Here is a 14,000-nt window from a genome sequence, read left to right on the forward strand (position 1 = left end):
GAGACAGGGTCTCACTATGTAGTTGAGACTGACCTGGAACTCACTATGTAGACCAGGCTGGTCTCAATCTCACAGCGATCCTCCTGCCTCAGCCTCCCGAGTGCTGGAATTACAGGCATGTGCCATGCCGCCCGGCTTTTCTGCTTTTTAAAATCAGCATTCAGGTCTTAACAGCTCTCACTAGAATCAACCACTAAGCTCTGCAGCATTACAGATTTTTCTACACTACACTTCTTCGAACTTTTCCAAACTCATTTCATAAATGAATTTCAAAGACTGAACACATTATCAAGCACAGTCACAGCAACAACTTCACTCTTGGACCAATCTTCAGTACCAGCTTTCTATCACTATTACAAAATACCAAGACAACCAAAGATTTATTTTGGTTCCACCATGTAAATTTGCAATCACTTGGCCCTGTGGCTTTGGGCCTTTGCTGTACATCATGGCAACATATGGTGGAAGATAACTATTTACCTCATGGTGACTAGGAAGTAAAAACAGAAACAAGAGGGTGCTGGGGCTCCCAAACCCTCTTCAATGGTAATGGTCTAGCTTCTTTCTTTTAAGCTCTATCTACCAAAGGCTCTACCATCTTCCATTAAGCGCTATGGGGTGGGGACCAAGCATTCAACATTCAATATCCAAGCTGCTGGTGCTATCCAACTGGTTATGTAGCCCTACCCAAAAACACAGATCATACAAAGTACAATCCTATCAGGTGCTTCTGAGGAGAAATACCTGAATACCAATAACTGCTACACATCCACTCTGTCAACAAATATTTAACATGTGTTTAAGACAAAATCAGGAAGGTAATACTCCTCAGAAAGCTCTTGAAAGCAAATGTTAAGAGGGCCGGGGATTTAGCTCAGTGGCACTGCGCTGACCTTGTTACTGCAAGGTTCTGAGTTCATTCCCCAGGATTGCCACCAAACAAACAAAAACCCTCAAATGTTAGGATATGAAGCAATCAGAGTTTTCGTACACTGCTGAAACAAATATACAATGGTATAAACCACTTTAAACATACATATTTTTCTTGAATAAGTAACTATTAGTGAAACTGATGGATTGTATGGTAAGCACATATTTAATCTTATAAGAAACAGTCAAACTATTTTCCAGACTTACATAGAACGGTTCACAGCAGCTTTATTCCTAACAGCAAAACCCTGGAAACAACCCCATATATCCATCAGTAGATGAATAAATACTGGTGTATCCGTATCACACAAATGACTCGGCCGAACATTCAAACTTTAGCATTCTGTTTTGTCTACTGCGTTTTGTTTTCAGTCATGTTTAATCCCAAGATTCTTAATCTCTAATTCACACAGCATCTCTTTTTTTATTCTAGTAATGCAACCCACATTCATACTTGAGAATATAGTCATAAAACTTGTCTTAGTCCTTTCGTTTTTCCATAGTAGCCATTTGGTTAGCCTGGTTGGCCGCTCTAAGTAGCTCTTGATTTCTTATGTCTAGAGACTGGTATTTAACTTTTATCTTGGTACAGGACTCACTTAAACCATGTCACTAGATATATTACTTCAGGGATTGACAGTCTGGTTTTAGGGGTCAGCCTACATCCCTCAGTCCACTGACAGTGGACAAACAGAATTCTTTTCACTGTGGCCTGGTGGGGCATGAACCATCAAGCTTAATTCTGTCAAAAGAGGATTATCCCAGGGAAGAATGGGTGAAGGTTTGGCTAATGGGTAAGTAGGAGACAATGAACAAGTTGGAGCAGAACTCTACACAGCTCTTGGAAGGAGACACTGTAATAAAACCCGCAGTTCTGTGTATGTAGGCTCCTGGCATCTCAACTGTGTCATACATGCTATGGTCGTGAGAAAGCTCAAGCTGTATGCTCAGACTGCCAATTTCAGTGTTTCCCTAAATCCTTGAAATACACTAACATGCACATTATTTGTTGAATAAACTATAAAACCTAGAAGTGAGATCCATTCTACTCTCATTTAAAAAAAATGCTAAGTCCTAACCGTATGAAAGTAGGTGAGTATTCAACAGTTGTGTCACTATACCTTAAGTGTAAAAATTCCAACTATTTCCCTAAAAGCTTAGTTTTCGAACTTAAGACTTACACCCAGATAACGTGTCTCTTGATGACAATCATACCCACCTATGAAATCTCACCCAAAAGAAGAAAAAAAATCTGGTCATTCTTTAAATTTTACTACCAATTCACAGAAAATAAAGTTAGGCTATGTCATGAGGTTACCTCAACAAAATGAATCAGAAACATTTCAGTACAAACAACTCAGTTTTAACAGAAATTGTAAACAGTAAACTACTGTGGTGGGGGGGTGCAGATGAAAGATTGAGGGAACATACACACACTTAAAAGCTAGTTAAGAGGTACACATATAATTTCAGCACTCCCGAGGCTGAGGCAGGAGGGTTGCTGCAAGTTGAAGGCAAGACTGAACTACATAGTTAGACCCTATCTCAAAAGACTTAAGAAATACCAATTAATCACAATGTGAAGTCTTTATTTGGATCCCGATTCAGATAAAAACACCCACTTATGATATTTAAGGGAAATCCAGAGCATTTGTTAAGAGATTTCATGATATAAGAAATTCATGTGACAACATTGCTGTGGTTATGTTTTTGAATGTCCCTATTTCCTACATACCTACTGAAATATGTATGTAAAAATACTTCACTTTTAAAAACTTAACAGTTAACAAACAATAAAAAATTTTAGTTTTAGGCCATTCTTGCCAGTTGCATTTACCCTTCTTCCCTGGTTCATTCTGTTACGGCAGAGGCAGAATTAATACACAGTGTAACTCTGAGAATCACTTATTTTGCAAACAATAGTAGAACTAAACAACTTCAAAGAGCTGAAACTAGGAAATTATTTCCCATTCTTCATTCAATGCTGCAGCATCGTTTCAAACCAATGCTACAGGGAATAAAACCCTGGATAATACGTCCTGTGATTCCTTTCAATCTAAAAAGATCCTAATTAAATGATTCTTCACAATAAAAATGACTCTTGACTTCTTTTAAGGCTTTTTTATAGACTAGTGGTGATGAACCTATGGCACGTATGTTGCAGCAGATTGCCATCACTGTTACAGACAATAAAAGGTCATTGTATTAAGGGTTACTTCTCAACGTTGGAATCATTTTCACAGTCTAAACTAATGTTGTATCTCACAGAATCTGATTTTGAATTTAACCACATGTAGGGAAGGCAATGGACGTAGTTTGCTACATTTGCAAGGGTGATAACCTATACAAAACAGAAGACCGTCAAGCTTGTGGTGCAGACTGAGCTAAAACGTACACATGACTATAATTCAGTAAACAATGGCAAGATAAATGGTCAGTTAGCTTTGAAACTAGGGGTTACAAAGACTTGACCACATTAAAATTTACTGATTAAAAAATAGGAGTGCAACAGAGTGATGTCTTAAAATGTTCCCATGTCTTAAATAAGCAGCAACCCTCACACAGAAAGGAAACATGAAGTTACAGATAAAAGAACATTCACTAAGTTCTTTCAAATTTCTGCATTCTATAGAATGAAACCTTCTTTTAAAACTCAAGTTGAGGGGCTGGAGATTTAGCTCAGTGGTTCGGAGGCCTGCCTAGCAAGCGCAAGGACCAGAGTTCAGTCCCCAGTACCAAAAAAAACACCAAAAACAAAACTCAAACTGAGGATGAAATCTGTCCTTAGTAAGACCTCATTTCATATAATGAAATTCATTCTGTAAATTAATATGTAATAGGTTTAAAAAATTTCATTCTAGTTCTCATTACCTAAAGCAGAGTTGACAAACGTTTTAATAAAAACAAACAACAAAAACACCTGGAAATAAGTGATTCTTAAAAATCCAAACTATAAACCATAAAATTATAAAAAGTAAAGCAAAAAGTTTTTCTGATCATAAAATATTTATTAAGGTATACTTTAAGGAATATAGTGAATATAAAATTTAGGATCACAATATGAAGCAATTTCAATCCTCTCAAAAGTCCAAACATCCTTCAATACTCTGCAGATATAAAATCACTGGTGAAACTCACTAAAAAGCAGTTTGACTAATACAGAAGTGGCTTTTCGTGAACATTTACAACGAAAGCATCTGCATACCCCTTTTAACTGCAAAACCACACCACATTACACTAATGCAGTAAGAATGCATTCATATTGTTTTCATTAGTCATTAGTAGTCAATTTGCATAAAACACCAGAAGAAAAGCACAATGGAGCTCACAAAATAGGCTTAAAAAATGAACCTGTCCTTGCAAAACATACTGTAATGGAAGAGACATTTTAAAAAGTTATGCGTACTACAGAAGCTGCAATCATTCCAAGAATCTCAATTGTCATCTCCTTTTTCATAAAATCAAATTACAAGAACCAGGCACAACTAATATTTGGGAGGCAGTGTGTAGCTAAAATCTCATTTAACTAATTATTCAATGATTTTTAAAATCCCCATAAATCGTTTCTGTCCTGAGGTAGTTGCAAAATAAATCATAACTGGAATATCAATTAGAGCTGAGGCTTTGACTTTTTACTCATTAAACTAGTTGTTACTGACAGAACTACCTTTTCATAGTTAAGACAGCTGAAAAATGGGCCTCTTACTACACACACAAGATGATGGCTATGTGGGAAAGAGGAGTAGCTGCTTCAGAATGTGAGAGATATGGTCCACTGTTGCTTCCACCCTCCCAACCCATTTTAGATTCGTTATTGTCCAATAAGCCACCAGGAGCAACACAGAAGCATACAGATCTCATCGTCCTTTGCTGTAGCCAGGGAAGAAAAGGTCAAGTAGAGTCTGTAGAATCTCATTGGGAATCATGACGTAATTCTGGCCAAGATCATGCCGGCAAGCAGGGCAGGAAAAAACTTGGGCCTTAAAAGAGCGCTGTAAGCAATCCTAAGGTAAAAACACAGGAAAAAAGCCACACACAAAACATCCAATTTCATTAGAGTGTCAAGCATGTGGAAAATAAATCAGTAACTTACACTTTTAAACAGGAATGAGAAACTTACTGTTTATAATAAGAGATATGTACAGCTTTAAAGGCCTGAGTCTGTATTACACAGTATATATAGTTGCATCCCTGACAAACACTGTGAGACTTCAGGTAAATGATGTAACTTTGTGCTTCACTTCCCTCCACTGGTAAAATGAAGGTTTTACAGAGTATGTGTGGTTCCTGTGAACATGGTCATGGCTGGACTTTAGTCCTAGCAGTTTACTGATGGAGCCGGAAAGGAGGGAAAAAAATTCAGGATTCTGTTTCTTAGAAATTAGTCATTTTCTTATCAAATCACTTAACAGATGTGTCTTCTAAAATTACATGTAGCTGTACCAAACACAGAGAATTAACAAGTGCTCAGGCACAATCACATACATACTTAAGTTTTGTGTGTCATCGTTGCCCCCCACCATCCCATACTGGGGATCAAACTCCGGTCCTTGCACTTGTGAGGCAGGTGCTGGAACCGCTGAGCTAAATCCCTGGCCCGAAGGCACATACATAAAAGCACTGTTCCTACTTTAAAAAGGAAAGAAGTTCTGAGGTTAGGTCAAGGCATAAAGCTACCACTTCGTAGAGCAAGTTTAAAACCCTGGCTTGACTAACACTCAAGTTTTCCTTTTGAACCACACAGATAACATAATATTCAAATCACGTGAGCATCTTGTCAGGAAGAATCTGTTTTAGACTTTTTAATCAACTACAAGAAAATAATACATAAAACTTATAAGCTTACATAGATAATAGCAATGATGACCTTAGTTTCTTTTTTCTTTTTTGGTGCCAGGGATCGAAATGTGGTCCTTGCACTTGTAAGGCAGGCAGCGGGACCATTGAGCTAAATCCCAGACCCTTAACCTTAGTTTCTTTGTATTTCATTCCTTCCTTGATAATTCCAAACACGGTGGAACACTTGAAGCAGTATTTATTAGACTATTAAAATCAAATTAAAATGCGCATTTACCACCAACATGTAATTAAATGTTTCTTAAATGGTAAGGTTCCACAACTATTCTACTTCATGAAAAAATGGTTTTCAAGTGCTGAAAACAGGTACAGAGTTTAGTGTGCCTTGAACCTTGTCAAGGGAGAGTGGGAGGGGTTCTACTTACTTTACAGACATTGTGGAAGCACTCCGTCGTCACAGGTTGATAAACTAGCTCCTGACAGCAGACACACATGAAAGATTGTTCCAATTTTTTCAGGAAACTCTAAAATGAAAATGACACCCAGGAGAAAGGAAAACAATGTTAGAAGTTCATAAAATATACAATGAAATTCTAAAGGATCAAAAATATTGACTTGTTTTATAACAAGAAAAAGAAAATTCTAACTACTTAAGCCAAGCAAACATAACAGTGTAGAAAACCCATTGAAGTACCTCTACATTTCACATTCCAGGGATAACTATTTTTCACAAATACAAAAAAATAAGGGACTGGGGTTGTAGCTCAGTGGTTAGAGGAACTGTCTAACATGTAGAAGGACCTGGGTTCACTTTCCAGCACCAAATAAACAAAACACAATGTGGTTCTTTCCATAAACTCTACTGCATGCTGTATGGATATGAAATGTTTTCCATTAAACATTTTACTGATACAGAACCTAAATGATTTTGAAGCTTTAAAAAAAAAAAAAAAAAGAGAACTATGCAAAGTACTCCAGTATCTAATACCAGAAGGAATCAACATCATTTCCTATGATTTTCTGTGATTATTTTGACTCAACCCCCCCCTCAAATCCCGTATTTCCTTGGTGTTGTTTACTAAAGGGAGTTGAAATTATAATAAAAAGTACAGCTACCTAAAGAAATCATTTTCAAATGAGTCTCCTATACTGTATCTTTAAAAGCTACTACCAGTGCAATTTTGCCCTACTTGTTCATGTTTTTAAACTAGAAAAGAAGCTAGTTTTTTAAAAGTTATAAACCCTTTAGTTATTTTTGGTTGTGAGAGAATGAATTTTATTTTTTTAATAGAAAAACAAATTTATAAGAGTTTCAAGTAAAAAAATAAATGGCATATTTCAAAACATGCTCTGATATTGTTACATTAACATGGATTAAAAATTTAAGGAAATTATAACATAACACTTTCAAAGAATATAACATGCTAGGAATCCATAATCCCAGCACACATCTGTAGTCCCAAGCACTCTGGGATTCTAAGGCAGAAAGATCACAAGCGCAAATCAATTTAGCAACTTAGTGAGATCTTGTCTCAAAAAAAGGTCTGGGGCTATAGCTCAGTGTGAAGGCTCTAGGTTCAATCCCCAGGGACAGTAAAAATAAACACATCCACATGGAGATGTTAGTTTCTGTACTGTAATGTTTGCCTCACAAATGTAGATGCTAAAAATCTCAAACTTTGTAACATGTACCTTTTGTTTGTTATGTCTTTGTACCAGGGATCAAACCTGAGACCTTGTGCTTGCCAAAGCAACAGAACCACTGAGCTAAATCCACCACCCAGTAAGAGGTACCCCTCTTGCTAACAAGTTACTTTGTAGCTCCATGGGGTCTATGTTTTATATAGGTGTATGCAGTATCACTATTCTTAGTTTTTATGGTGTGCTAGGTACTTGTCTACAGAGTGGTTATAAAAATGAAAAGTCTCTAATCTCATAGACCTTATATTCCTATAGAAGAATAGACAAAAAATAAATTTCAGAGAGTACTAAGTGAGAAAAGAACATCAATTAAAAGTAAAAGATGTAAACCAGTGAGAGCTGATAAAGGCCTCTGGGGAGTGTAATACTTATGTAATCTGAAAGGTTATGAAAGAATAGGCCTCATCAAGACAGAGAGGACAGAGTTTTTGTTAGACAGATAGTCATTTCCCCAGGATTTAACATATGTACTAACTATTTTGCACAGAGTGTGGCAGTCAATGCAGTCAGGGGACAAGCAGCAGTCAGGGAAAACTGCTCACAATCTCAGAGTCTTGGAAAGGTGTTTAGTTATGAAGGTATATGCTTTCATTTATTAAAAGTCATCATTGGCTAACAACTGTTCATTTTGTTTTACCTTTTTCTTTTGTGGTACTAAGACCAAACCCAAGGGCATTCTATCACTGAGCTACCTCCCCTACATACCTTTTTTTTTTCCCTTCCCTACAAATGTTTTTTTGAGAGGGTCTCACTAAGTTGCCCAACTGGCCTCAAATTTTCTAACCTTTTGCTCAACCCCTTGAAGTCAGAATTACACAAGTACTACCACACCCAGAAAGAATATCTAAGGATTGAAAAAATAAATGTAAGAGCATTAAGTTTATGGACTCCCAATAATTTCTGAAACATGATGGCACTGTATAGAAGAATCAAGTTTTATTTTCCATCACTGGTTAATATTAGAACATTATTTAGGAAAACGTTTACATACTGGTCCTTCCACAAGAGATGCAAGCACTTCATCCCATAGTTTCTGGTTCTGACAGTCTTCTCTGATTAGGCGCTGTTGCTGAGGGGTAAGTTGGAAAGCCTCAACTGCTTCTGCAGAGTCTGACGCTTTGATCACTTTGGAGGCACTTGGACATTCATCTAGATTTGGTTTTAAAATATCAGTAGTTCACCTCAGACCCACAACACAAGAATTAACTGGTACCAAAAGAGTTAACAGGCAGATGCCCATATAAAGCAGCTTCTAACATGCCTTGGAATTCAGGATGCTATACTCATTGTTGTTACGGATCTGACATTATTAAAATACACAAAAAGACCCATTACCCACTTCCAAAACAACAAAACTCTTTGCTTATAATTTCTTATGAATCTCTCAATATATTCTAATATTTTTCTTTATTCAAATGTAGTCAGGATATCCACTCTGGATCAGTACCTACCATCTGAAGTTGGCCTTTTTGTAGCTTCAGCAGCCTGCTTCTTTGCCTGTCCTTTAGTCTTCTTCCCTTCCTTATCTGAAGGGTAACCTGCTGGATACTGATGGGAGGGGGGAAACGACAACAAAGATTTCAGCTTCATAGAGAAGGGAGGTTCTGGCTCCTGGTGAGAAATTTTAAAGGGGGAGGGCAGAGTCTATTTTCCCTAAATGGAAAGAATTTACATAAAGGATATACACTTTCAAAGAAAAAGGATTCAAGACACAGAAGACTACTGAAATCCCAAATTCACTGTTAAGCCATGTAGCTTTAACTTCTAAAATATTCCAAAATATTTTATAACATAATGATCTTAGTTTGAGACCTAAAAGAAAGAAATCTTCAAGAGTGGTTACTAGTCAGCCAGAAAAATTTCAGGAATGGAGAATTTAAAGTGAGTATCAACCACAGAGCACCATATATGGTAATAAAATAAATCAATCAGAAACAAAAAACTAAGGGTTAAATTTCTCATCTCCTAAAACTGGAGATACCTGGGATAGAACTCAGGACCTTACCCTTTGGAGCCAGGCACAGCACCACTGAGCCAAGTCCCCAGCCCAGGTGGAGACTTTTAGAAGATCTAAGTGACTAAACTACTATATTTTCTATTACTTAAGGGTTCAGTTTTAAGGGGTACATTCTAGCTATTACCCCTACGACACTGTTTTCATTTTTTTCTAGTACCGGGATGGAAATCAGGACGTTGCGCTTTGCGAGGCAGGTGTGGCACCACTGAACTACATTTCCAGACCCCTTTTTAAGATAGGGTCTTGCTATGTTACACAGGCTGGCTATCAATGTTTCACCGTCCTACCTTAGCACCCTGAGTAGTTGAGATCACAGGCATGTGCCAACACGCAGGTAGCCTTTTTTTGGGGGGGGGGGGACTGAGGATCAAACTCAGCACCTTGCGCTTGTGAGGCAGGAGGCGGAACCACTCAGCTAAATCCCCAGCCCTAGCCTAGGTTTAAATGTCTACCTGGGGGGAGGGGGAAGGTAGCTCTTGCAATAATGTTGATCTTTAAAGCTCTATGTGTTTGGCTTCATATTAATTTACCATAGTAAATGGACTCAAAGTTTCTTTCTTTTTTATTTTTTTAGTACTGGGGATTGAACTCAGGACCTTGAGCTTATGAGGCAGGCGGTGGTACCACTGAGCTAAATCCTCAGCCCTCACAGTTTCAAATAAAAACCCATCTAATCCTCTGAACATAAGGGTCTGAAAAAATCTTCCAAAAATGGATTTGAGAAAGTTCTTACATTTACTTATAAAGTATTATTTTGGTAATTATTTTAGTAGTTGGTAGATCGTGTTTAAACAATAAACAATGATTTAAAAAACACACACACACACACACACATAAAGAAATAGACTTCCACTAAAAGATACACACTCACCTGCCTGGGTGGTCAGACACTTGCCCATAGTTCAGCCCCTACACATGCAATGTGGGCAGAGCCAGGGGAAATGACAAAGCTGACAGTCTTTACAGGAAGCACAACATGGAAAATTATGAGGAAAGAACTCAAACCATGCTCTGTCAGTAGCAGGGACAAAGTTTAGGGTATCCAGGCAGTGAAAGGGGAATGCAGCCGTACTATCCAGAAGGTACACAAAACCAACAAAGTCTTCTATGGATTAACAGCTGAGCATGGGCAAAGGGGAAAAAAAGGCAAATCACTGAAAGTGACAGCAGGGCAGGGAAGCAGCTTAGCAGGAAAGAGAGAAAAGGGGTGAGGAAAAGTGAGAAGGGTAGGAAGCAGACCACTTTTATCAGCCATTTCCCCACCCTTCCCCTACCACAGACAGTCCCCCTGTGCCCTTTAGATACCCTTTTCCAAGGTCCCCTAAACTTAAATTTTATAAATCCCATTCCCTCAGACCTCATCACTTCTTTGCGGAACTAGAAATATTTTACTTTTCATTGACAAGTCCAGCACTCCCTAAGCACAACGTGTGCCTTCTTACTTTTCCTTTTGTATACCGCATGATGTTCTTGTTCACCCCTTAGTCACTGATCAGTTGCTATGAGTTATATACACTATTAAGGCACATAATATGGATGTATATTTTTATGAACGTATGAGCAGCTCAGACAACATAATCTAACCTGTAAACGAAGACATAATCTCCTTGAACGCTCTATTCCTTCTGAGGTCCAAGGTGCAGGTTCAACATCATCTCTTCTTAAAAGGTAACGCCAAACCAAGAATCCATGACTGGATGAAATTTCTGGCCAGTATTTCACCACCTATAGCATATTTCAGTAGTACATTCATATTTAAAGTTGGATTTATTTATAATGCATTAACATTAGTGGCTTAAATATTCTTGTTAGAATTTATTGCAACTCCAGAAGGTACTTGCTATGGTGTAAGAATAATAAATTAAAAAGTCAAGAATATGCATTAAAACATAGTTTTGACTTTATTTCCTATTCAGACAGCTCCCATAGAAATATAGGATATCCCAAATTTAGCAGATTAACAAAACTGTGCTCATTAATAATTTTGCATATTAGATAAGAATGGTGGCAGTTATATCCTAGTTTTGAGCAAAAAGATAAAATCTATTTTTAATATTATGTGTTCTCCTTTCAAATTTTTTACAATCATTAAATCATTCTGAAAAGATTGTAAGAATTAAGATCCACAACAGGCAAGTCATTTAAATGGTTTTATCACAGAGAATCTACACTTAAACTTAACTCAAAATATGACCTTTTGCCCTTAGAAATGTCAAGTAAGCTTTTTTTAAAAAAAGACTGACGTATAGAAGAGTCCTCTTTATGTATTGGCTGGCTATGCTTCAAGCCATTTCCAAATTACTTGGACATTTTACTTTTTAACTGAACTAAAAGTGAAAGTGGAAATACAACTAAGATGGCCTCATCTTTCCTCCAGCCCACCCACCAGTGCCCTGAGGTGACCCTGTCTTGAAAGCCCAGGAAAAATGACTAACAAGATGTCATGCCAGATAGAGCACCTTATAAATGCCATCATATCTGTTGCCTTCTTCAGGAGCATATTTGCTGATCTTCCTCCCTTTAAAACTGCGTATCACTCTGACTGGCTTACCAGCTCTCCAATTCCGAGACTCTGCTCCAATTTTATCATCCAATGGAGCATCACAGTTTAGGGCCAATGCCCTAAAAAAATAAAACAAAGTCTTTATACCAAGTAATTTTTCTCCAAGTACATAATCGAGTCATTAGCTCAATTAAAAGGTGAATTATGCCTTACCTGATGGTTAAGAGTCTATGATTCTTTCCATATTATTCCAGATAATAGGATTATGCTTTCCCCCACCAGCAGAGAAGACAAATCAGTTTTCTGATGTCACCCCCAAGCCAGGGGATTGGTTCTCAGATAGCCTGTAGGGTTCTTCTGAAAGTAATAACATCTGTGCCACGTATAATAGAAAACAACTAAAAATACATGGAATGTTCTTTAAATAACGGTTGTTGAGGGAAGAGAGAACGCTGAACTAAAGCAAGTGGTTGTTTTAATAGGTCTTTTTGATAAGGGAGTGAAGTAAATTGCTGGAATGATATAGAAAGAAATCTAGAAAAATAAATCCACCAGCCAGGTACAAATGACCTTTCTAGGTCTACTTTCCACATTCCAGACAATAGAGATTTGTAAGGTTTAAGAATAAGTGCAATATGAGACTATTCTTTAAAGTCCTCCACAAAAAGACAAATTAACACTCAAGCATCAAAATGCTTGTGCTAAATCATGACAATAAAGAGTTTTTGGTTGCCTCAGTTTACCAAGATTACTGATGCCAGAGAGAAGGCAGTTTTTGGAGGAAGCATCTGACCTAATTTAAACACCCTCAGTATATGTACTCATAATGCATCAGTGAGCCTAAAGACCTTTCTGGGGAAAACCTAGGCCTACAAAAGTACTACAGTCTTCGGAAAAATTGGGATTTCCCTCTAAGATATGTATGTCTTCACATAAGCAAAAAGAACACACTTAAGAAAGGATTAAAAAAAAAGTATACCCAAAATCAAATATGATACAAAATAGTTTTTCAGGGTATACTTATTAATGCAAGTTCAAATTTAAAAACAGACATTAATACTATGGCTAACCTATTGAAAAGGAATTTCTTGACCATAGTTAACTCCTAAAATAAATGAACTTATTTTTATTTCTAAAAATAACTTTTATGGCTGCAGTTAGAGAGTAAAGCTCTTAACAAGTTATTTTTTTTATTTAAAAAGGGAGCTAATTTAAAACTCTAAAACATTTAAAATACCCATCAACTCTAGGGCTAGTATATTGTACTTATGGAATATCTACCAAGATAAACATATTTTATCCTGAAGAACTAGGATAAGTACTATCTTCATGTTATTGAGTGAACATGCTTTAAATATCATGGTACTTTCTTCCAATCATAATTACTACTAACTGGCAATGTCCACTCATTTCTAGCTTCAGATACAAATACATGCTATGCAAGGATGTGAAGCGTCCGGAAGGATGAAGCTAGGCAAAGCAGCAACAAATTACTCTATCTGTAGCTCAATCAGCTGCCTCTGCCTGCCCTACCAAAGGATTGCCAGGTTACCTTGTTGCCCTCTTCAGTTTCTTAAAGTGAAAGATCTGGGAAGAAATAGGAATAAACTCAGAAGCAAGAAAGTGTCCAATTTTCTCTCAGGAGAGAAGCAAAAGTGAATTTCACCATACATATATCATTTGGGGGAAAGTATATTATGGGTCAAAGTAAAGGCCTATGTTTTCATGTCATGAGACAGGTATCTTAGCCCTAGAGAGCTTACAATCACAAGGCATATTTATAGCTTAATGTATAATCAACTGGATGTTAAAGTCTTTATGAGATGTCAATCCTAAATTGCTTTCAGTTAATATTTCATTTTCACAACTCTCCTCTTAATAGCAAACATTTACATTGTTCATCAATTATTTTGTAAAGAGACTGTAATAGTACTTATATTAGGTTACCTAAAAGCTTGAAAGGAACCTACCAGGAATACTGTAAATGAGTTATGAAAGAAGTTTCCTTCAAGCAAAATAGTTTATTAACAGGAAAATACAAATTTCAGTTTT

At 37.0% G+C, this 14,000-nt stretch overlaps 1 protein-coding gene across 1 annotated transcript in view; it reads right to left on the reverse strand.

The window, feature by feature from the left end:
- Nucleotides 1–3,925: 3,925 nt before the first annotated feature.
- Uhrf2 (ubiquitin like with PHD and ring finger domains 2) overlaps nt 3,926–14,000 on the reverse strand; it is a gene marked incomplete at its 5' end in the record, with an annotated part of 75,226 nt that continues 65,151 nt past the window's right edge. The window contains 6 exons of the mRNA XM_010610723.1: nt 3,926–4,934; nt 6,153–6,251; nt 8,420–8,577; nt 8,880–8,976; nt 11,030–11,170; nt 11,905–12,067. Of these exons, the coding sequence (XP_010609025.1) occupies nt 4,788–4,934; nt 6,153–6,251; nt 8,420–8,577; nt 8,880–8,976; nt 11,030–11,170; nt 11,905–12,067 (805 nt within the window). The remainder of the gene's footprint in view (nt 4,935–6,152; nt 6,252–8,419; nt 8,578–8,879; nt 8,977–11,029; nt 11,171–11,904; nt 12,068–14,000) is intronic.

Source organism: Fukomys damarensis, unplaced genomic scaffold (assembly GCF_012274545.1).
Source record: "Fukomys damarensis isolate Sample0158 unplaced genomic scaffold, DMR_v1.0_HiC HiC_scaffold_31, whole genome shotgun sequence".
Lineage (NCBI taxonomy): Eukaryota > Metazoa > Chordata > Mammalia > Rodentia > Bathyergidae > Fukomys > Fukomys damarensis.